The sequence below is a fragment of the Microchirus variegatus genome, assembly GCF_963457635.1.
Source record: "Microchirus variegatus genome assembly, chromosome: 2".
NCBI lineage: Eukaryota > Metazoa > Chordata > Actinopteri > Pleuronectiformes > Soleidae > Microchirus > Microchirus variegatus.
Genome location: NC_139803.1, coordinates 23,351,091 through 23,376,807, shown reverse-complemented (window position 1 = coordinate 23,376,807; position 25,717 = coordinate 23,351,091). Strand labels below are relative to the sequence as shown.

The window sequence follows — 25,717 nt, the reverse complement described above, 5'->3', positions numbered from 1 at the left end:
GTGTCCCCCGTTGGCTGTTTGTTGTTTCCCTCTTGCTTGTGTGTTGTTCTGCAGCTGTTGCAGCACTTTTGACTGCGAAATAATGTCCCCGTGGGGGCGATAAAGCATATCTGTTAGTTTGTTTGATTGTTTTAGGGACTCTTTAGGGACTTAAAATGCTGCGGTAATGTGGATGGTGCACATGTCTGGTACAGAATTGATGCTTCTTTTGTTTTTAACAGCCTGGAATAGGTGTATTTAACTTTTGTCGTTACCGTTTACACCGGTCGTGACGCTGTGAGTGTAACGGAGCAGTTTGTTTTGAAGTCAATCGTAAAATGTTTGAAGCTGCTGTTGAAGATGACGGCTGAGGCTTTTTTTAGTAATTAGCTCAAGGTGAACACGAAGCGTTATTGATCAATCACTGTCATTTGACTGTTCGTAATTGCATCTCATCAGTTTACCTCATCCTCGCTCATTATTAGAGTTCAAATGACCTTTGATCTGTGATTTCCCTCATGGAAGATTAATGTAATGTTCGCAAACATTGTGTGTACTTGAAACTGAGAGGGGCATGCGCAAACTAGAAGTACAATTAAATTGTATTTCTATCACACACTGGTAAATTTGCTAATACAAGAAAAACTAGCAATGTGCATATCCCTAACAACTCTGGGCTGAGACTGATTATTGACTTATCTGCTAATTATCGATTGTTTGCCGAACAAATAGATCATTAAATGATCCATGATGAATCGACATATTGCCCAAAACCCCCCCAAAAAACCGCCAGCTAAAATGCTTGAAATATTTTCTGTCAGTAGATTAATGGATGGACCAAATTCAGTTAAAGGTGTATTATGTAATAAATCTTAAGCAACTGGCCATAAAATCCTCCTAATGTGTCACAGAGACTCAGAAATCATGTTAATATAACATACCGAACTCACCAACAACAACAGTACAGCCAAAATATTCACATTAAAAAAAATATTTTGCAGACTGCAAATCATGTTTGTTTTGAAATCATGTTTTGGCATGTGGCGCCACCTACCACCGTCTACCAATCATTGCAGTCGGTAGAGTCTCAGCTGCCGAGCAACCACGGGTTGCCAGTTACGTCAGAAAACGAAACCTAAAAGACCTCTGTATTTTGAATTTGAATGTAGTAACCATTTTTGGCCACATTCTTACATATGGCACCTTTAATCTCAGGAAACATGAATATTCAAACCATATTTTTTGACAGATGGAGTTAGGTGATCAAACAGACAGGGAAACAAATGTATGGGGAGATTTGACGTGCAAAGATGTCGACGTCGGTCTGAAACTAACCAGAGCAAAGGAATTTCTTGGCCTGAGCGCTCTTCATGGTCCCTTTCTCTTGAAGCTGCAGCACGGCCGTTCGGAAGATCCTCTTTATTTCCTCCGACACATTCCTCCAGGCCTTGTCATTCTTTGTCTTGGCTGCGCTGCTGGACTCCATCTAAGCATGAACAAAAAAAAAAAAAGAAGAAAAAGAAAAAGAGAGGACGTTCTCTGTGAGACAGGAGAATGTTGTCACTCTTGTTTATGACTGTAAGTGTGCAGTCGTGTACAGTGACACAAAGAGATCTTGTTGTGGGTCTGTAAGACACCAGCAGCTTGTTGTCGTCCCACACGAGAGAATGACTTGGGCAGATTTGGGGTTAGATTCAGATTCAAGGCAAGTCTGAACTGATCATCTCCCAAAAAAATCAGTTATGACATCCTTGAGGGGAAAAATAACACACCAGAGTAACCAATAAACCCCCTTTCTCCACCATAACCCTGTGTACAGCAGGTTAGTTGGACTTACAGAGTTCTGGTAGTTCTTAAGCATTTGGGCTTTGGGTTTGAGGTAGTATGCGGGTGGCACTGAGTTTTCATCCCTGCAGTACCACTCTTCCAGGATGTGTGTGTCCAACCCTGCCTCCACAGCTGCGTCCAGGATCATCTCAAACTCTGCCGACTCCACTTCCCCCGGCACTCGAATGCTGCCGTACTTTTCTCCCACCAGACCCTGAGGAGACGAGGCAAGGGAATAAAGGAAAAGGTAGAGGGCAGGGAAGGTGAGGGAGAAAGAAAGAAAGAAAGACGGCAATCATGTATCAGCGTAATCTTTTAAACGGTTTAACGGCTCTATTTTTTGGATCAGTGGTGCGTCGTGAACGATGGAGCCGATGATGCAACTTATTTGAGGTAATTTCAAGAGTTACAGACGTGACCGTGGTGCAGTTGGGAAAAGTCGCAGGCATTTATTAACATTAGGGATGTTCAGGTAACTGCTCTCCAAAACAAAGAGCAGACGACTCTACTTAACTAAGGGTTGGCCAATATTTAAAAGCATTTATCGCAACATAAAGTTCAGGCAGGTCTGACAACTTGGAGGTAGCAATCAGGGGTTAGCAGAGCAGTATCATGGCCAGCAATGTAGCAATAAATGTGATGGTTATGTGATGTTCATCCAAAACCCCCATCTACAGTGGGGAACCTCGTCCAAGAGCTCTGTTTGGGCCTTATATGGCACTTTTATGGCTTGGCTTGACTCTACCTGGTTTCTTTTGCTTTTCCATAAAGAGATGGTGCCTAGTACCTTGCTTTGGTGAGGTTCTAAGCGAGCTGAATCCATACTAATATGTGACTGTGATTGGCAGAGAGTGTCCTCACTGGAAGAGTCGTGAGTGCGATGGAATCAAACCAAACGATGGCGAACTTTAGATCAATTAAAAAGACTTGATCCTGAAATCCCGAAAACATGCATTAATCTCCAACATTTCGCAAGGACATTTCTCAAATCTCAATATTTAACAGAGGAGTCTGGTGTATTTAGCGACAGCACTGCCAAAAGTCGCTCCGGTCATACAGGAAGTACTGAACTAATCTTTAATTCACTGACTCTAATGATTCAGCACACCGAAAACAACTGCTTTGCTAATCACTAGTTTGTGCCTTTGTTGCATGTATGAAACAACGCCACTGCAGTGCTATGAGGACCCTGTGTTGAGTAGGAAATGGAAACGACGGCCACACAGTTAGTGTAGTGGTTAGCACTCTTGCCTTTGCAGCAGTAAGACTCGGTCGCGACCTGGTCGGAACAAGGGCCTTTCTGCATGGAGTTTGCATGTTTTCCCCCTGTGAGCATGGGTTTTCTCCAGGTTCTCCGGCTTCTTCCCACAGTTCAAAAACATGCAATATGGGGATTCGGTAAATTGGTGTGAGGATGTTTGTTTGTCTCTATGTGGCCCTGTGATGGACTAGCGATCTATCCAGGGTGTACCACACCTTTCAGCCTATGTCAGCCGAGACCCTCCATGACCCTCATGTGGAGGATAAAGTGTTAGAAAATGGATGGATGGATGTTTTGAATGAACAAAGCTCTGGATTCCACTTGAAAAGTTGAATGTTTCTCAACTGCTGCTATGTGCAACACCAAGTAATATACCCCACAATGCAGTTTGGCAATCCTTGACACTACTTCATTCAAAGTGAATGAATTCCCTTCATGCCTCCTTTGAGTATGTATGAGTCAGCCGAAAAGTGTGAAATATTTTATAATAATATCAACTCAGACCCAACCATCCATTGCCATCTTTCTATAATTATTATTGGCTAACGACGCAGTCGATGCCAGTTCCTATTTGTAAATTGTTGTTTTGAACAAGGGAAGCAGATTTGTTTGGCGCCAGCACTGCAAACGTTGGAATGACACACTGTTATGTAAAATCCACAGCCTCGGCAAAATGTCCTAATGCTTAGTAATCTGTCATGTTAAACACAATGAGCAGATTTGCTTTATATCTTGAACAGATGGCACTGTTAATTATGAAAGGGAAATTAATGCCTCAACGTGTTTATTTGTATAACTGACATTTCAGCTTGATTCTGTGCAATGAGGAAAGGTTATTATCACCACAATCACAGCTTTTATCATCACCGCCGTCTTCATCAGTCTTGCATACCACGATCTAGACCGCATAATTAGACATTATCATTAAATAATGGCCTTTTCACCCCTCCCTTTTTCACTCCACATAGCATATCTCATGTAAGCTCCAGTGAGTCCACATTCTTCCCCTCAGCATCTACGCACGTGCTTTTGAGCAATGGCCGATTCAGCGCCATCGGAAATGATCAGGGCCATTTCCTGGCACAGATGCACTCCCATCCATCACAAGTGAGCGAAAAGAAGAGAGCGAGAGAGAGAGAAAAAGAAGAAGAGAAAAGCACTGGAAACCCCTGAGTATTTGATCAGCTGATCTTTACTCCATGTGTAGTTATTTGCAGGCGGCTAAAGCCTCGGGGTGAAGATGCAGAGCGAGTTTAGGGACAAGCCAAGTGACCGTGTGCTCCGATGAGCAGGAAAAACTACAGTACGTTGCCGCATGCTGGCGGCAATGTCGCTTCAAAGAGCCGTTCCGCGTTGGACTCCTCTGTCCCTTTGGCGTTCGCAGTGGGAACAGATGAAGAGAACAAGCAGAATTTGATGATGGCATGTGGCACGGTCTGTCGGACAGCCTTCTCTCCCAAGCCCACAAATGCCTTCAACTGGCTCCCATTTGCATTTTGTCCATGCTGCATGAATCTGGTGCTCAGGATTCATTTTACAGCATCATTTTTGGATGAAGAAGATAATTTCTATGGAGAGTATCAGCTGCTTTGGAGGAGGAGGTGTTGATCATCTCTCATTACATAAGCATTCCGCTGATAAATTTAATCAGCGAAACATTACCTTTTGTGTGTGTGTTCAGGCACCTGAAATAAAGTTTAACGCCGCTGGCAGTGAAGTAATTTAGCTGAAATGTGTGTCAAATGTTATCGACAGTATATATACAGGCAGCTATTATTAGCATTTATTAATTGGTCATTGATGTGTGTCTCTCAGTGTCAGGTGGTCTGACCATAAATCTGGAAGAATTCTACCAGAATCCTGCAACTCTTTATCCATTTAGGAGCCAGAACAGGAGGTCTTTTATTCTTTTAGTGTATTTCAAGGTCGTTTTAAAGGTTGCTTCATAACTTTGTACGATCATATTGTGATTATTAAGGTAGTATGGTGGCTAAATTACTTTAAAACAGTGAAGATTTCTTCATGTCTCAGTATCAGCATCAATCCAATCTTTAAAAATCCAAACAATTCTAGTTCTTAATTAGGTCAAATAAGAATGTAAGCACAAAAAAAGAGAGCTTTACATGTTAAAAGCCTCGGATGAATCACTACAATAGAAAGAAGGCTGGGATTCCCCATGTGCACCATGCTCTGTGCTCTCCTCCTGCCAAAAATAAAGAATGAAATGGATAAGTAGGGCACGCTGCTCGCTAACTTCTGCTGTGATTGACGGGGGGAGGTCACAAGCTGGATTCAAGCCCGACACGTTTCCAGAGACAGGTGAATGTTTTAGAGCAGGGTGCTTTCAAAGAAAAAGAAATTATGCAGACGTGCTGTGTTTGTTTTTCCTAGAAGTAGTGCAGGGACATAAGTCTGCAGTGATGCAGTGTGACATGTTCAGACGGCCCTGGGAGAAGCCCAACTGTCTGTATTAGGGACGGCACGATAGCACTTTCCCATCACAAACTCGAGCATCTACAGATAAAGTCTGATTCTGTTATTTTAGATTTTTTGGGCTTAGAAGCTGTCGACAACACAATTATCCAACTGTGCCGCCCACAACATGCATATTATTGACATTGTCTGTGCGTAGTTGGTTTTACATTTTTTCCGTCCGATATCCGATACAGTGATTTTCAAGTTTGGTTTTAGTTCCCTCGTCACAGATTATGTTTTTACCCTTATCTGTCTGTAACGTGTTTGTTTGTTTGTTGGCAGCACTCCAGGAAAAAAGTACTTTCAAGATATTTTACAAAACTTTGCAGTGTCGTGCCGTGGTACGGTGTCAAGATTAGGGGGTGGATCCAGGACTTGGCTTAGCTCCAATTCAATGCCAATTCACATTGCATTTACGCTCAATACTGGGTGGGCGTGATGCTTGAGTTGCTTGACACAGCTATCGGAGCTTAGCAAGGCAGCGTCTGTCATGGAGCAGGACGCGGTGATATGATGTCCGTCGTGTCAGCCATTGTTGAGCGCACAAAATCATTGTCAACGTAGAGAACGACCTTGTCCAAGAGCTCCGTTTGAGACTTTCTGTTTTTGAGGTACAGGCGTAAAACGTGATTTTTATTGGCTCGCTACCGTTTGTACATTTGTGAAATATATGTTTTGAGTGGCCGACGCTTGTGCTGCTGCTTGGAAAGTTGATTTGTCAACTTCTGATGCATGCAATGTGGCGCAAGGGGCCCACAATGCAGTTCAGATAGACGACTCACGTTTGAATGTGACTTATCCCTTTAACACCGAGCATAAACGTCGCGTTTGGGCTACTGCTCTTTGCGTTACCGCAATTACGCGACGGTTTGTGCTATAGGAAACATTCCAACGGTGTCTGAAAGCTGCCAACCTTGCCGAATCAGTGTCTTTCCACACACACAGTGGTGGAAAAACGGAGCAGAGAGCATTGAATTTTATCAAATATCACATTTTGACACTAATATTTAAAAAATTCCATTAGCAGTAGCTCAAATTGTCAAATTTCCAATTCTAAACCTCTTACTCATGTAAAATTACAGTGTTTTTTTTCAAAATAAAACTCATTTTTTTGTTTTTCTTGAGTTCTAATACACCCTCTTAACGTGCAATAAATTGTCAATAACATGCCAGGTATTGAAAGTTGTAAATATTGTGGAAAAAATTTCTGGCCCTTTAATGGGTGCAATAAGCAAAAAAAGAGAGACATTTTTGGCTTTGATTTTGGCTTAGGTGTTAAAGGGTTAATCGCTCCCTGCAGATATGTTACATTGACACATCTTAAACCATGAGCTGCGACACCAGCACGAAGCAGCAGTAACACTGACGATCAGAAGGAAAAATGGGAAAATATTGCAGCTTAAATATATTGATAGGGAATGTACACGAGGCGTGTCTTATGGACATAGAAATGCAAGCTCGAGTTAACTGTTTGAATGAGCTCGCCGCAGCTCGCATCATTTCAGGAACACTCTGACGCAGCGGCATTTAAAGTGAATAAGGAGCTGGCTTTACTGCCAGCTTGTGTGAGCTGGCAGTAAAGCTTGACTGAATTAAAGGGAGCTTAAAGATTTGACGTGAAACATCATGAATAGCCCAAAAGTGGTTGACTGATTGATATCAGTCTGGTGGGACTGCGATACTGCAGCCACTTTTAGAGCTGACAAAGATGCAGTTTAATCCACTTGTGACAAGTTTTCTGCATTTTTCTGTTTTGCAGGATCTTAATGCAGCACATAGCTTTGATGCAAGACGCTGAAGAACCTACATCGATGGGCCAAAGGTCAGTTTTTCCACTTTTGACATTTGTATGTGGTGTCTGGACACATGAGATGTGGGTGATTGTGGAAGTGGCAGGCTTCCCTATCGGTCACCTCTTCTGTCCGCTTTAGATGGCTGGGTATGACTCACAGTGTTGCAGTGTTGTGCCAGTAGAGGATGAAGGCGCTGGTCTGAATTAGAGAGAGAGAGAGAGAGAGAGATGGAGGTAGAGTGCTGGAAGGAGAGTCATTCTCCAATTTGCTGACATTGTTTCTGTGTGTGTATGTGTGTGTGTGTGTGTTAGTGCCTGGTTGTTTCCAATCAACATGACAATCAGGTGATCAGATGAAAACACAGACCACACACTTCTGTCAAATACTTCACGAACCAAAGCCAAACGCTAAAAAAGAACGTCCAAATATTTGCTGCCTGGATTTAACACCTCGCTCTCAGCCAGAGATTATGTGGAACGAGGCTCTTCTAAAGTGGATTACTACTGCACGGCCGCTGACGAAATGTACACGTGTGTGTGTGTGTGTTCGTGTACAGTATGTGTGTCTATTTTTAAAGGAGTTGCACAAGTTCTTATTCCACCTCAGCAGCCGCAGGTGCAAGAAACAGGAGGCTAAAGTGACAAGAGCAAAGCAGATGGAGGCCAAATGCAATTCCAGTTTTAGCCGCACTCCTCCCTCCCTCCCTCCCTCCCTCCCTCCTTGCCTCTACTCCTCCCTCCTCTGTTTTTCTTCATCCTCGGAAGGGGGTTTTATACTCTAACTAAGTGCACTTTATCTGATGAGCCAGTTGGGAGCGACGACTGTAGCTGAAGCAGCTACAGTATGAATCAACAAATCAATTGCTCGCGCGGTCAATCAATCAGCGGAACACGCAGTCGACGGCTGGGACGTTTGCTGCGTAAGCGTTGGCACCGTGGAGGGGGAAAAAGAAACAGATGATGTGTTTGGAGAAATACTTAATATTCAGTGACTGGCACACGCACACGCACACACACACACACACACACACACACACACACACACACACACACACACACACACACACGCACGCACGCACGCACGCACGCACGCACACACACACACACACACAGCACTGCGTGCAACTCATAATGATTGGCTTTCTGTTACTGTACTTGTGTATCCAGAAACACAAGTACATGTACAGTCACATTTGCAAAATCGTATATTGCTATATATATATATATATATATATATAGCAATATACTATAGGAATAAGATGGTATTACATATCTTTTTTCTTACAATATTGTTACTGTAGTGTAATATAAAGGGTTAATGTATTTATCTTTATTGTGGTATTTTTTTTTGTGTTAATGCGACACTACTGCAGTCTACTGTTAGATGTCCGTTAAAATGAATTGCAAGTTTTAACCAACTTTTGATACATTTCCACAAGGAAATTTTAAGTCAGCCAAGTTACTTTTCATTTCTGCGTCCCGTCTATTATTGAAACAAAACAAAAATGCGCACAAACGCAGATGGATGGAAAAACGCCTTATGAGATGTACAAACGGTACGTATCGTCAGCCTAATAGCATAATTACATAAGTTATTTTTTGGTAATTGTGCCTAACTTTACCAATGTGCTTGCTAAAAAAATGTTTTTTCTTGTTTTCCGAAAACGTTCAAATATGACTTAGGCAACTATGCTATTAGGCTAACGATGGGCTTCTTTTTTTGGACTGGATTGGCGATAAATATTATGCAAAGCTTATCTTTTATTTTTTCAACACAGAGATAAGGAAAGACGCCTTTAGAAGTTGTGGACGTAATCTTCGCACACGTACACAAGCAGATCAGTTTCCTTCTTCGCTGATTTCCTGACACCGTTTATTTGGTTGTGCACAAACATGTATAATAACATCCACTGAGGATGAGAGGTAGCTTGGGTCATCTAATTAGCAGATACGTCATCTGAAAGAAGCAGAGCATCGACTATCCTCTTACTTCCAGTAAACCTGCTACACGACCACACAAATAGGAAAGAAAAGAAGTAATACAGGATGAGTAGCTGCCTCCTGTTTGCTGATACATGTCCTTGAGGCATTCATCATGTATTAGTTGTTTTTTCTTTTTCTTTTTACATGAGACTGGAAATTTGAGACTGTTGCAAAGCAGAGAAGAAGAACCAAGGAGGGGGGAAAAAGAAAAGAAAAAAAAAACAGGCAAGGCTCATTGTCATGCTTAATCTCCAGGTCAATGACACCATCACCATGCCAACCCCCGCCATTGCCATGGAAACCAGCTTTATTGCATCGACAGGTTTAGAGGAAAGCCCCCCATCCCTCCCCGCCCAGGTGTGGTGTGGTGAGGGGCGTCTGTGTGTGTATCTGCAACCTTTGCAAAGCAGCGAGTGACTCTCACAGGGAGAAACAGACGTTTCATGAACTGAGACAACTCCAGGCTGGCTGATGCGCTGCGGGTGAAACGGCAATGTTTTTTTTTTGTAGTTTTCAAATCGCAGACGAAAAGAGATGCGACATCAAGGTCGAAACGCGCGACACAAAAGATAGCGATAGTGAAGCAGATGAAGGATCCTCGCAGGCCCTGAATGATTCACGGTCGGCTATTAAGAGGTTTCCTGTCAGCGAGAAACACACCTGCACTGCCGCGCGCGACAACCTTGTTTCTTTGTTTCCTCTGTGCTGTCTCTATAAGCAACCTGTTCTTCTTGCATCAAATTCCCACCTTTCCCCTCCAGTCCTCGTTTCTTTTGTTTCATCCCTCTTTCTCCCGCTCTGATCCATGCAGTGGGCTCAGTGACAGTTGTTGTGGGCTGTGGAACCCAAGAGCAGCTTCTCTTTGAAGTCTTCTGTCACTGCTCTGTGTGTGTGTGTGTGAGTGTATACTTGTATTTTTTAACCTCTTTAGGGCCTTTTCTGGCATAAACACTGACCTTGTCAGGACCGGTAGTCCTCATGGAGACCAAAGTCCTGATCCTAATGAGACATAACCTAATTTCTGAGGACCTGGTTAAGTTTAGGGCTGAGATTTAAAGTGTGGTTTGGGTAAAGTTAAGATTAGGCTTTGTTTAGGCCGTTCAAGAGAAAATTAGTGAAATCAAACCACTGAAAACACTGGGATGTTGTAATTCAGGCCACTATATTAGGTACACCTGTTCCACTTCTTTGTCAACAAAAATATATCTAATCAGCCAATCGTGACTTTGAACGCGTCATGGTTGTTGGTGCCAGACGGGTATTTCAGAAATAGATCATCTATTGGGATTTTCACACACAACCCATCTACACTGCAGGGGTGTCAAAACTCAATTTCAGAGGGGGCCAGGTGAGGTCAAATAATAAAAAAATTGTCCATTTCCATCCTCCTGCCCGATTTCCTCTGCTGTATTTCAGCTGTACTAGATGTATAAAGTTAAAAGAGAAATACAAACGAGGCTCTGTGTTTTCAAAGTCCACATTGAATTTCTGTATTTGTCCCCCACCCCAATTTTCCCCAATAGAACTCGCATGATCACAGCAGCTTGACAGTGCATTGCTCTGATTATACAGTATGACATTGATGGAGCACGTCTCTCTTACTGAGTCATTTATGTGATATTAAGGCTTTTCGGACGGTATTGGATTTCATGTTTTCTTTTTTTCCGATATCCAATCAAGTGATTCTGGACTCTTTTTTGTTGCGTTTATTGGACAGGTCAGTGAAGCGTGAAAGGTGGGGGAGACACACGGCAAAAGGTAGAATCGGACACAGGTCACTGCAAATGAGCCCTTTGCCCTACATGTCACCACCTCCCAGTCCAGTATTGGACCAATCATGATAGTAATCAGATCTATAGATAATAGATAATAGATAAGATAAAAAGGCGCATTATGGTGTGTTTCCACCCAGTGGAACAGTTCGTTTCAGTACGGTATGTACACTACCGTTCAAAAGTTTGGGGTCACTTGGAAATTTCCTTATTCTTTTCAATGAATATAACATTTAATGAATCAGAAATACACTCTATACATTGTTAATGTGGTAAACGACTATTCTAGCTGCAAACGTCTGGTTTTTAATGGAATGTGTACATAGGTGTATAGAGGCCCATTTCCAGCAACCATCTCTCCAGCGTCCTAATGGTACATTGTGTTTGCTAATCACGTTAGAAGGCTATTGGATGATTAGAAAACCCTTGAAAACCCTTGTGCAATTATGCTGAAAACAGTTTTGCGGCTTCTTTGACGAAAAATCATTATTTCTAATCTTGTCAATGTCTCAAAAACTCTTATGATGAAAAAAAGTGTGACTTTTAATGGAAAACACCAACATTTTTTATAGGTTTTATAGGGAATGGCACCAACTGTTTTGGTGCCATTCCCTTGGGATACCAGAGTAATGGTACGGTATGGGTGTAGCTGGACACGTGACAGTCAGCTGATTGGACGACAGAAGAGCGCCACTGCCTTGCGACTGCTGTTTCTTCAACGCTCGTAGTCTATTCTCATATAAAGCGTATAAAACGTCTTGTTGAGACAAACAAAGCCACAAAGTGAGCAGGAAAAAACCAGTTACTGGATATCCTCCATTGTTGCCTGTTGTGTTGTTGTCGCATTCATTGTTGGCGGACTGGTACAACGTCATGCTACGTATCTCGCTGACACCACCGCCATCGGGCACAGCGCACACCCCGTCTACAAAGTAAAAGTACTGTTTTCAGTCAAGCCCTGACCGAGGGCTTAACCGTTCCAAACTGTACCAGACTGTACTATAATGGAAACATGGCTATAGACAACCCAGAACTGTCGTAAACAAAGACCCAAAGCTCCTGATCGTAAACCCACCGTTGCTGCCTCTGTTGTCATTACATGTTCCCAGTCTGTCAAACCGGCCTGTGAGGTGACGACGGCGAAGAGCCGCAGGGAGCTTAGCATCTGTCTCTGACGTGTCTGAATGGGCTCCTCAGCATAAGATTCTACATTCCCACTGAGAGAGGGTGACGAGAATATGCCATTAAAGATTTAACCAGGCAGATGGGGGAGAGAGGACGTGCACTGTTGATGTGTGTGAGGGTGCAAAGGGGTGTAAAGAGAGTACAGCTCATTCCCAATCTCATGACAGAGAAAATGCCTCAGGTCAAGATGATCTGTGAGGTGATGCAGAGCAAGAAAGAATAAGTAGGTGTGTGTGTGTGTGTGTGTGTGTGTGTGTGTGTGTGTGTGTGTGTGTGTGTATGTGTGTGTGTGTGTGTGCTTTCCCTCACTGTGTTGTCTGGCGTTGTTTTGGGGCCAGTTGGGGTTAAGACGGTGAAATTGCAGCGGAGCTGACGAGAGTGAATGGAATCAGCACGGCATGTACAACACAACACAAAGCGGTGAGCGGGCGCCACAAAGGCGGGGAGTCCTCTTCTTCTTACCTGATCACTTCAGCTCTGTTTAGTCTGACTGATCTTTCACTCAAAGCCACCTGACGCATAGCATCGCAGCGGGTTTTAAAGGCCTTGATACTTTTGAGTCGTGAAATGACCACCTGCATAAAGATGGAGAGTTTCTCGTAACCCTAACCTAGCTCCACTAGGGTATGGCAATTTCATCTTCTGCGCGGACCCTACGAGGACGAATCAATTTCCAGTCTAGTTGGTGGTGCTTGTTTTGGTCAAAAGAGACAGATGGTAACCATGGAAACTTGCTTGAGGATTATTACGAGGAGGTCCACGTATGTAAAACAGCGCTCAAAGAATAGAGGGAAAATACACAACTGAGAGTGATTTCCTGGTGAGAAATCACTGCTACTTAAATAGCACATACTACGGAAATGCTAGACCGGTGTGGACACGGAATGTAGTAAGTGTGACTCGTCCCTTGAAGAGACAGGAGTGTTGTCAGTGCTCGTCGCTGGCTGCAGCTGTAACACCCGGAGAGCTGCTCTGCCTGGAACTTGCTCTCCTACCGTCGGAGGCGACGCTGCCTTTCGTCCTCGCCGCTCATGACAGATTGCATGCCTCGACTTTCGCTGTCCGCATCTGTGTCCGTGTGAGGGATTTCTAACATTTAAATGAACCACTTGTCACCCTGTGACTCACACTGCTCCGTGTGGACTCACCTGCCACTTTGTTATGTACAGAGGACGCCGCCTAATAAAGAGAAGGGGTGGCAGCCAGTGTCCTTTCCTGCTGCCGCTGCATGTCGACTTCAAGGTTGCGCTTTCAGAGATGGTCTTCCCACAAACCTAACAAGTTGTTATGGCGTAGGTTTCTTTTTCCCTTTCTGTAATTTTCAAACAGTCTTTTCAACAATTTTCCTCTGACCTCTGGCATCAACAATGCACTTTCTACTTTCAGGGAACTGCTGCTCTCTCTCTTTTTGGCCCACTCTCTGTAAACACTGGAGACATAAAATCCAGTAGATCAGCAGTTTCTGAAATACTCAGACCAGCCTATCTTGGCACCAACAACCATGCCTTGTTCAAAGTCCATGAAAATCACCTTTCTTCCCCACTCTGATGCTTAGTTGCTCTTGGCCATGTGAGTTGCTGCCACGTGACTGGCTCATTTCATCCATGGATTAAAGGGGACATTATGCAAAATCAACTTTTTAATCATTTAAATCCTTATATTTGGGACTCTGTAGATCCTATCAGTCGGCAAAGTGTGAAAAAAAACTCTTGTGGTCCTCCTCAGTCTAAGTACAGGAGATGAAACACGCGATGTTGACTCATTGGACCATCACAATATTCCTTGATTTGTTGTCTCGGGAATTCCGCTCTGTCCATAAAACACGCGAGAGTGCTGGCGAGGGCAATAGTATCTGAAAACCGGAAGTCTGCAAAAAGTTCTATTCTTCTCTCCACAGTGCAGCACAGAGTCCAACACAAACTTCCAGCCTCAGAGGATTTATCTGTACAGTGGATACATGTTATATATGACAGCAATGTGCCTGCTAGAGCCTGCAAATGATCACTTTTCCCAGTAGCCTCTGCGGCTGATTTCATGTCCCTTAAGTTTCTTTTTACTTTTTTTTATAAGGTGGACTTAAAGAGATACTACTAGACAGAGCTGTTTTGGCAGGATGATTGAACTGCTGTGGTGCTTCATCCTTATGGTAGTTTCACAGAAGTATGTCACAGACATGTTCATTAGGACACCAGGGAACTTGTTTAATTTGGAGAAATAGGGTATAAAATGACCCCTTTAAAAGCAGTTCAACAAGTGTACCTAATAAAGTGGTCAGTGTGGCAGAACGCGGTCTCTTCAAGCTGTGCCTTGCCTACTTTTATCTCAGGTTGCTGCCCTCCACACTTAACTCTGGCACGGATGCACATCCACCACTACTAAAAAACAGAATACTTTTTATTTAAGTGACTGGTTTAAAATGAGCATGACTGTATATTGCAGTTTATTTCTCCTCCAACTCAGCTGGAAATTTTTGACAAAAAATAAAGTTAAAAGTCTGCGGCCGGAGAAGCCATTTCTTGTCAAAATGTGATTGTTCCCCATCTCTGAAGACTCTGCTCCCTCCCACTTTTCTTCACTCAAGGTAAGTCACAGCGTGTCCCGTTTGTGCCAGTACCTTGTCAATGCACTGATGTCTCCCCTCTGTTCAGTGATGTGTTATATTGAGTGCGCTGTGATATCGGCCGTTTTTTTTTTGGCTTGTTTTACTGCTTCCCCGCAGATCTGTTGGCAGATTGTGTAATTTTGCTGCTACCGATGAACTCGAAAATTTCTTGTAGTGACTGAGCTCGTGTGACACGTTTATGACGCCAAGACTTAACTTGAGGTCCATCCACAAAAACTTGTTTCTTCTCCTTTTTTGCAGATTGTGTTTTTGTGTTTATTTAGCACAAAGATAGCACAGTAATTTGAGTCTGTAGAGGTGCAAATACAGTGTCAGAGTGTGTATTAAATGTGGTTGTTGCTAATGCGGGTAGTGAGGTGTGAGGAGAACGGAGCTTGGTGTTAAGACTATCATCATCACATTCGCTGTATTTACGTACATAATACACCTGTGCCATGTGAGTTCAGTGAAATGCACGTTCCTCTGATAAGATTTAAACGGATTGTGGTTGACGAAAGCGCTGCTGTCGTTCCTGAATCTGCGTATTTTCTAATAATAGAAGAGGGAGAGAATAGCAACTTGTGAATGGGCGCACGGGGCGGTCGCACAAAAAAAAACAAAAAAACAAAATGCACTCAAGGGAAAAGAGAGATTTTGCTCCCCTGGGACCAGAGTTCCTGCCCTACCCATAATGCATTATGTCTCCCTGATCTCTCACCTCAATTTCAAAATTCTAAACTCAGATCTGTTCCATTTGAATAATTCACCATGGATTTCTCTTCCTGTCCTCATCCCTTTTTTTACGTGGCCAAAAAAGTTCCATGAAGTGTCTGCTGTAATCGTGCATCATTCTCTCTCTCTCCTATAATTCATTCATAAAGTGTAATTTTAGCCTCGCGGTGTATTTTCGGCACTTTACAGTAGCTGCGACCTTCCAAAGGCACTTTCTGTGTTTTTCTTTTCAATGGAGGATCACTCCTCTAGCAGCTGTATATGTTTTTTAAAAAAGAAAATACATAAAAGAGGTTTTTAAGATCCACGGTCTAATGCAGAAGATGCACAAAATCTTAAAGCTTCAAAAAAAGATTCTGTCATTTCTGTGTCGGCTTTTCAAACGCAGCCAAGCGAGGATGGCAAATTTCACTCTTATTAGGTCATTTCACAGTCCTATTAGATCTTCAAAAGCATGGAGGAAGGCCAGCGTTATTAGAGCCATGTACAAGGAAGGGATGGTGGGGGTGAAATTGTCACCGATTTAAACAGATTTTCTGCTCATTTTCACGGACACATAAACTTAGATAACACTCAAACAGACCCCATCCATATAGCGCATGATCCGTGACACCTTTAACGATGCCGGCGTGGCGTACTCACAACGAAACATGGTCCCGCCGAGGTCTTCAGACATTCTTCCAGGAGCTTCATCCTCAGCCGCTGTAACTCGGGACTGTCCCATTCCTCTGGATCTACACCCCAGTACAGGTCCACCACCTGAAAACACACACACGTGCAGATTAACATAGTGATTTAAACGTAGATAACTTTTAACAAAACCTATACTTGCAAAAGGAAATATATTCAATTTGAGCAGAATAAATGGCACAGCCACCTCCAGCAGCTCTCACAAACAAGCGAACGATGGATTTTCTTTGTAGAAACGGGTTTATTCATGCTGTAAAGACGTCCCTTGCTTTGTCAGTGGCAATAGGAGTTCACGGCAAATTGATCCATGGACAAAAAGTGCGTTTCTTTTATAAATGTCGTGACAAAAATCAGTATCTAAAGCAGCAGTGATTTGTTTCATCACATGGGTCACAGTCATGATTTTAAAGATATAAAATGATATTTTATTCAAAAGCAGCAGGAAAATTTGGATTTTTAAGGTCCAGTGTGTGTACTACAGAGGTGTCCAACTTGCGGCCCACCACTTAATATCAGGTGATAATTAGTTATTTCTCTAGATTAACTTTTATTTTGAAATTCTGTGAAACGCTGTATACAAATATTGTTATTGTGGTTTCACGATAGAATATCAAGATATAGAGATATACTTTTCATTTTGGCGACCTTGAGTGTCTTGAAAGGCGCCTTAAATATAATGCATTATTATTATTATTATTATTTGCATATCATGCACCCCTACTGAATAGTTGGTCTTTCCCAAAAAGTTTGACTTGTTTTCATTGGACCGGCCCCCTACTGACCAGACAAGATGCTCAGAGACCCTCAGGTGAATGTATATTTAAGAGGGTTTTAAATTTGTAGATTATGACCCACATTGTTTTTATGAATAATGGCTTTTGTATGTACTTTATGGATGCTGCCATCTTTTTCCGCTCTGTTGGACTCGCTTGGGAAGGGGAGGGGGTGTTTGTTGCAATCTGCAGTTTCACCATTTGGGGTCGCCAATTCACACACGCACAAACAAAGTGAAAATAATCGAAGTAGGTGTTTAATATAAATGGAATTTAAGTCATTACTCCCCTCCGCACATTTATTACAAGTTTTGGCAGCTCGGAGAATTCCAACTGTAAATACGCCACGGGGGGAGAACTTCCTCCTGAGCAGAGGTGTGTGTGTGTGTGTGTGTGTGTGTGTGCGTGTGTGTGTGGTCGACGCCACACTGCTGCAAACACGCCCTCCCACTGGTGGCTTCCTGAGTCTCGTGTAGCTCTTTAGCCTGCTGGCTGAGGGCCTGACAATGGAATATACATTACACCTGATGGCCTTCACGGCTTGGAGGCTCAGGTGTCGGCCCTCAAAAAAATGCATCATGAATATTATCACGTGACTCATGCGGCTCTTGGCGTGGATCAGTCTTCCCGAAGGCGTTGTGCGATGGGTTAAGTGATTATTTCGTTTTCGGAGCTGATTGGAGATCACCTTTTGAAACGCCTCCCCCTCGATCATGTACGGCAGTGACCTTTATTTCGTATAACCTGTGTTTTGTATTTCACATTTTAATACGATGACTCATTTTGATTTTCTCCGGTTCGCAATGTCCTCTCTGCCCAACACACACACACACACACACACACACACACACACACACACGCTTGCACATGCATGTGTGGACACAGCAGCTAGGTTTCTTCATATCTTAACAGAATTCAGTAAAAGAAATAGTGTTTTTCCATCAACTGCTGTGAAATTAATATTCAGTAGGTGGCACCAAATTCTGTCTCTCCACAGAAGGATAAGGAGGCACACATTAATGATGTAAATAAAGAGTACCAGTCGCTGTTGATATACGGTGGCATTTTGTTGCTGCAGTTAATTATTGTCGTATTATTGGCTTCTTGCAATAAAAGAAGGAATGTTGCGGTTTCCTCCTCTCGTCCAATAAACCGTACCGTACTGTTTTTCATCTGCAAGAAACGTGGCCACAATTCCACCTCCCTCGATTGTGAAAATGTAAACGTTTTAATCTTGTAAAACTTTTTTTTAAAGATTTTCAACGTTTCAATTCGAAAAAGTGGGCGAAAAAACATCACTGTTGACAACGATGAGTGTTTGGACGGAATATAAACGTTAACGCTCCGGTGTCAAACCACCTGTTTAAAGCTGTATACTATGCAGGATTTTTACCCTAATTTAACAGCTACGAGTCCTCAGAATCTGGAGGTCTAATGAGAAACACAAATTGCTTTGCACACCAGGAACAAGCCATAACATCAAGGAAGCGATAGCGTTATTTTAGCGTCAAAGTAAAGCGTCAAAAGTGGAAACGGCGGTCTGACCGAGCGAGGGGCCTCATCGAACCGGCTTTTTTGTCGAATGGCGAGAATTGAAAAAACACAGAAAGAGTGCAAAATGGATGCCAACTGGCAAATGCACATGGCCAGTAAAGAGGGGAGTGTTACAAGATGGATGGATGTTTATGGAGGTGTCATAAATAAGTACTCCGAAACTGTAGGGGGAGCTCTCATAAAGGAAAAGCGACCACATTTGCAAAGTTCTGCTTTAAGCAAACATTTTGAGAAATTATATTTTCATCACAGCTTTACAACATGGTGTATGCAACACATTGCTGTTTTCACACACAGTGAAGCCAGTGAAAGCCCCGCCCTCTCTCTCTCTTTTTCCCTCTTCTTGCTTCCTTTTGCTCTGTGGTATCTGCAGCCTCACAGCAGCAGCAGCAGAACAGACAGAGGAGTCTAGTCCTCTTTCTCTCTTCAGGCAAAGTTTTTTTTTATATTTGTCATAATAATAATAATACTATAACAATAATAACAATACTATAATAAGTATTGGATCGGGACTCATAAACAAAAGATCAGGTTGGGATCGCGGGCCAAAAAATCTGATTGGGCCAAAAAAAGTACAGGGTTTTGCCGAGGAAGGAAGTGAGGATAAAGTGATTGAGCAGCGAGAGCTGCTGCTGCTGCTGCTGCTGTCCTCCTTCATGCTCTGCTGCTCGCCACACGAGCGAGCTCAAACGAGTTAAGCCTGGCACATCATGAGTGACACATCCGCAGTGTGGCAGGGAGCAGCAGAGTGAGTGGCAGTCCCCATATAACCCCCGGCTGGCACCGGAACGGAGAGTGGTTCCTCTTTACTGTGACAGTCTGGGAGATACTGGCCCCTCTCCCTGTGATTGGTGGGAGCAGCAGGAGGTTTTTTTTTCGGTGCATCGTGCTCATCTGCTTGATTGTCACCACTGCGCACCTGCAAGCAGCCGCATCACTGTGGAATGAGACAGCTGTGGACACGGAGCGCGTTCCCCCCGCGTACAGCAAACAAATATTTTCATTAACAATCAACCCAGTGGCTTCCAGCTGGATTGTCTTGAAAAAAGTTATCTTCTTGCAAGTTTACTGTAAGAATCTGGGCAATATACCCATATTATATCAATTTAATGAAAGGAAAAGAGGAAAACGACAGAAGTTTCATGAATGTGGTCAAGGAGGACATGAGGACTTTTGGTGTAACAGAGGACACAGAGAATAGGGCAAGATGGAGGCATCTTTTCCTGTATAAAAATGAGAAATTGATATTGAGGCATTTAGTCAAATGTGTATGATTAAATTAAAACCATGTCAAATTTAGGGAATTGATGTGAAATTCCATAAGAAAAATTCAAATCAAGACTGTGACCATATTCATATAGGCAATGTTACTGTTTCCTATAATTGTGTTATTCTCTATTAGCGTTAAAAAGCCAAAGAAATACACCAGATATCATCTAAAATGAACTTTATTTCAAGGATTTTCTAAACAGCTGGAATATGGATATTGTTAGTGCGGATATTTCCTTTTAATTTTTTTAGACCATGTCACACTATTTCCAGCAGATTGTCACCATCTTGTGAAAAGCAAGACTTTTCATGAGCTCAATGAAAACGCCTGTTTCCAGCTTTTATTTAACAATATCTTGGGACCGTAGCCTAAAGATAATGTGATATTATCTATAAACCACAGAACAATGGTTTTAAAGTAACTCACAAAAACATGCAACTTTTCCTGTCCAGGTGATTATATATATCATGATCAAACATACGGTCACACTTTGGGATTAAATCCTGTGAGTAGGATTTAGTGGCATCTAGAGGTTAAATTGCATATTGCAACTGACTGAATACCTTTTGGCAAATAAAACATGGACCATGGAAAATACAAGACAAGAGCATTTCTTTATCTTTAGGTGAACTGTACATTGGAGGATTTTGTTCACTGCCAGAAATCTACATTCCGACTATCAGAGAAAGAATTAACTCTAAAATGAAAACAAATTACATACAGACGATGAAACTGCTTTCAAAAAGCATTTGCACCCTTTTAGGGCCACATCAGTACGGTCGTTCTAAGGTCACATGACGCATCATTTTCTTTCACGGAATAATGAATTAATAAAGACATCATTTAAATATTATATGACATGACTTTAAATAGAATCCCATCAATTTCTCCACTCTGGACTGTGATATTTACTGAGTGTCCAGATGAAAAGAAAAGAAAGGCTTGGATTTTCAAAGTTCCGTTGCCTGACTTCGAGTTTATCAGCAGCAACTTATGAGATTTGAGCAAAGAGGAGACAGAGAATGTTTGACATTCATGCAAAGGTAATTAAAATTGATCCTTAAATTGATGGAGCGTCACATATTCTACGTTTAGGAAAAAAACAAACAAATTGATTACATGCATTTCCCTTGTTGTCGACGACTGTAGGCTTTTACTTTGGAAAAAAAAAATCTCTCCCACTCACTTGTGCGCTCATGATAAATATCCCTCATGTCGGTCTGTTGTGGAAAATGCATTGTTTGGCACATCAGTCACCGAGTATCAGTGTCACTAATCTACTTCCAGCACTCGTGTGGGAGAACTGCAATCAGCCTTGTGCTGACACAGACCGGAGTGGGGGGGTGGGAGATGAAGTGAGATGAGCCCCCCCCCCCACCCCACCCCCCCGGTTACGACGGGTTTCCGCTGGGTTTCAGCAGGTGATTGGGAGGATGCGCGGTAATTAAAAGATAAATGAACACATTAGTCATATCCGTTCGCCGCGTGCGCACGAGGACAGACTGATTGAATTTGCCACATCACCTTCTGTGTTCGCTCGAGAACGGTGGGACGAGAGTGAAAAGGACGTGACCGAATCCGGGAATGTACGAGTTAAAGCTGTAGTACGTAACTTTTAAAACATAGGAACAAACGACTGTTATTTTTTTAAAGTGAGTTCACACAATGCTGATTAAGCAGCTCCACATGACTCTTTTTTATGTGTCAGTATAGCCGTGTTCAGCCCGGCAACGTTCCTATGCTGCATACAGGAAGTGATTCCTGTCCTGTCGAGACGTGATTAGCGCCCGCGAAAAAGTTTCAGAAGTGAATTCTACCGCTGCAAGTCATTTCCGCAGTTTGACCGGATAAACACTTCTTGCCCCCACCCGCCTCTGTGCTGCTGCTGTATACACACAAACGCTCCCTCAGTCAGGTCTGATAGTATTGCCTGTTTTCAGATGAAGGATGCAGCATTGAAATAGACCAAACTGAGACAACATCCCAGTTCCAGCTTTAAGAGAGGACGTGAAAGCTTCCTTGTGTCTTTACGTCCTCAGCCTCTTTTGCTTTCTGCCAACAATGTCTTTGTTCCTCCTGATTTACTTTCTCCGCTACCGCACTCCTTCCCAAAAATAATTCGCTGGCGATGAAGGCGCCAATCGCTTGCGTAAGAGCCGAGGAGGCTTTCGCTAAGCTGCTTTCTAATGCCCTTGGAAGGTGTTTGCTGATGGTGGGTCAGAAGCAGGAGAATTATTATTTATGGAATTATACCGAAGATGCCCTGAAAGAAAGGGCATGAAATCAGGCTGGGGAAAAAAAAAAGTAAAATTAGGTATGTGTTAACATAAATATATCCTAAGCTCTGTACTGCGGGCAGTTTTATTAAGAGCATGTAGCAAAGCTGTGAGAATGTTTGGATATATATAGTTTCCCTAGCGCTTGAGGAAAGTGTAGGTTTAGTAGCTAATCCGTCGCCAAGTATGACATTTTTTCCCCCTGATATGAAACAAACAGTGGGGAAAAAACGGATGTAAGAAGGCTTTAGTGTTTGATCTCTTATTGCTGTGTCTTTCTTTCTTTTTTTACATGTGTCCTCTGTGGTTAAATCAAGTTCTGTTTCAAACATATTAAATTTTGAGAAAATATCAAATTAGCTTTTTTCTCATTTGTAATAGGGCTGAACAATTTTGAATAAATATCTAATTTTGATTATTTTGACCGAACTTGCGATTGCAATATGATTTGTGATATGAAAGTCAATTGCAATTCACTTATTTACATCTGAATTGCATATTTAAAGGTGCATTATATAATAAATCTCAAGCAACTGGCCATAAAATCCTCCTAATAAGTCACAGAGACTCAGGAATAATGTTCATATAACAAACTGAACTCACCAACAACAACATTACAGCCAAAATATTTGCATTTATTTTGCATATTAGAGTCTCAGCTGCCGAGCAACCACGGGTTGCCAGTTACGTCAGAAAACGAAACCTTGAATTTGAATGTAGTAACCGTTTTTGGCCACATTTTTACATATGGCACCTTTAAATTGATTACTGTGCGATATTTGTATGTTTTCTTCAGTCTGTCAGAACAAAATTTAATCTAAAATGGTAATTTGACACACATTTTGGCGTATTGAATATTGTATTTTGATAAAATGTTCAGCCCTAATTTGCAAACATGTTTTAAATTTAAAATGTAGAGTTTTATTTCAAGATTGGAACGTGATGCAGCATCACTGGAAAAAGGAACTCCTAAAAAAATGCACTTTATGTACTATATTCAAGTTCATTTACAGGTTATAAAGTCATACAAACACAATTTCAAATGAAAGTTTGTTCAAATTAACATGTTTAAGTCACACAATTGCATATCACGTGTTAAGAACTCGTTTTGTCGGCGTACAACAAGACGCCATCAAAAACATTTACTCGAGAAAATGTGAATGACTGTAATAACCGTGCGGTGGAACCCTCCACGAAGCTGCTCAACAAAGATCAACTCAATAAAATGTGTCATCATCATCAACTTTATTATACCGTATAAATTGCAGCCTTTGCAATCTGCTGATTGCATTGCTTCAAATTGCTTGAAAAATAATTATTTCTCATACACACTTTTTAATAACATCGAATGACTGACTATTATGAGGCATCAGCTTGGCGGTGCTTGAAGGGTTAGAATGAGGCTTGTAGTGTGCTGACATATTTTTTTAAGAGCCTGTCAGACACAGTTTTGGGGGAAACACTCTGAAAAACTGCTGAGCTGAGATTTGTTAGTTCAGGGGCATCCGCACCAGATGTGGCTGCTTTAGAGTTTAATGGTAGCAGACACAATGTGACAGCTCCATGAATTTATATAAACCTAAAGAGAAAACAAAGGTGTGTGGAGTACGACACACACACGCTCCTGAGTGCAAGTTTGGATTATTCCTATAATGCAAATTCACCCAGACCCAGCGCTAGACGTCGACGTGCTACATCGCAAAACTTCATAAAAACAACTGAAAAGTACTTTATTTTATGCATCATTGCATTACGTGGCTTTAGTTTTCCGATGCAAACGATAGTACGCGTTTAATCCTGGAGTCGTAAAAGGTCCAATGTGTACGAATCAGTGACATCTAATGGTGAGACAGCAGATTGCAACAAATGGACTCGTACTACTCCCTTTGCAAGGGTGTAAAGGGACTACAGTGGCTTTTAAATATACGAGAAATCATGCATACAAGAAACATGGGGGATGCAAGATGGCTGCCTATGTGAAGCAAGACCCTTAGCTAAAGTACATCAAAAATACTTATTCTGAGGCTACAAAAACCCAACAAATCTTATTTTTAAGCAAACAAACACTTATACAAATATACTGATGTTCCGGCTTGATAACCGTCAATGGGAATCGTAGGGTAAAGCTACGATTGGCTATATGTGGCTACGGTACTGATAATATCACGAAACATCGATTCTATGAAAATCAATAAGTTAATTTAATGATAAATTGTGACATCTGTCTTACTGAAGACTACAGAATACCATCCATCCATTATCTACCGCTTTTTCCTCCACCAGAGGGTCGCGGGGGGTGCTGTGCCTATCTCAGCAGACATTGGGCAATAGGCGGGGTACACCCTGGGCAGTTCGCCAGTCCATCACAGGGCCACATAGAGACAAACAACCATTCACTCACACACTCACACCTATGGTCAATTTACCATAGGTCACCTAATCCCCATATCGCATGTTTTTAGACTGTGGGAGGAAGCCGGAGAACCCGGAGAAAACCCACGCACACACGGGGAGAACATGCAAACTCCTTGCAGAAAGGCCCTTGTTCCGAAGTTGTTCCAAACGGGGCTCGAACCCAGGAACCTGGGTCTTCTTGCTGCAAAGGCAAGAGTGCTAACCACTACACCAACCGTGGGCCCTACAGAATACCATTAAACTCCATTTCATGTTGCCCTCATTCTGGTAATAAGTATATACACCACAAGGACTCGTGAAGTAAGTCTCTCTGGTGAGCCAAAATGGTGGTGAAATCTGTTTGAGAATGACAAGTGTTGAGATTAATATTATCTCACAAATCAGGATTATAATATAATGCTGTACTGATGTTAACTCAGTTGAGAACTGTGTTTGCAGAGTTTTTGCCAGTTTTGATGAGAATTCATGGGAACCAGCACAGACTTCTACTAAATCGCATCGCTTAACTGCCTTTTGGCTCAATCAATGAGCTTTCTTCTTCTTCTTCTGTTTAAACACAACATATTCAAGTCTGCAGAAGTTTTCTGGAAAACACATACCTAGTTTTTTTTTCTGAACCGTAAATGAACTCAACAGCTTTTTTTTCCTGAACAAGTTAAAACCACCGACGGTGTAAACAAACTGCTGCTCGAGGCGGGGGGGAAAGCAGCTGCTTGGAGTCCATTCAGTTCTCTAATCAGAGAACCACTGCCTGCAGTGTATCATTTGGGTAATATCACTCATTGTAAAGCAGAGGGTTCGCTGCAGACCATAGATGGCAGGGTAGATGAAGGCTGAAGTGAGATAAGAAGCGACTAGGAGCTACCTGCAAAACCAATGGGAACTGTGTTTAGCTAAATAGGTCTCAAAGATCATCAAGATCACTTATAGTTTTGGATGAAAACCACCTAATGGCTCCAATTGAATCCATCTGTCCATCACTTTTTGCATATTGACGCTCATATTTTCTGCTGACGGCATACAGTGATGGACCTGAAACTATAACCTTCATAGTGACCGCAATAAGACATCATTTTAACAGCATGCAGATTTCTCCAGAGGGTTATAAAAACACAGTGTAACTGAAGACTG

At 42.3% G+C, this 25,717-nt stretch overlaps 1 protein-coding gene across 1 annotated transcript in view; it reads right to left on the bottom strand.

The window, feature by feature from the left end:
• Positions 1–25,717, bottom strand: part of LOC310939603 (NACHT and WD repeat domain-containing protein 2-like) — a gene marked incomplete at both ends in the record, with an annotated part of 51,958 nt that overhangs the window by 10,512 nt on the left and 15,729 nt on the right. Inside the window, 3 exons of the mRNA XM_083904405.1 lie at positions 1,315–1,465; positions 1,817–2,020; positions 16,251–16,367. Of these exons, the coding sequence (XP_083760531.1) occupies positions 1,315–1,465; positions 1,817–2,020; positions 16,251–16,367 (472 nt within the window). The remainder of the gene's footprint in view (positions 1–1,314; positions 1,466–1,816; positions 2,021–16,250; positions 16,368–25,717) is intronic.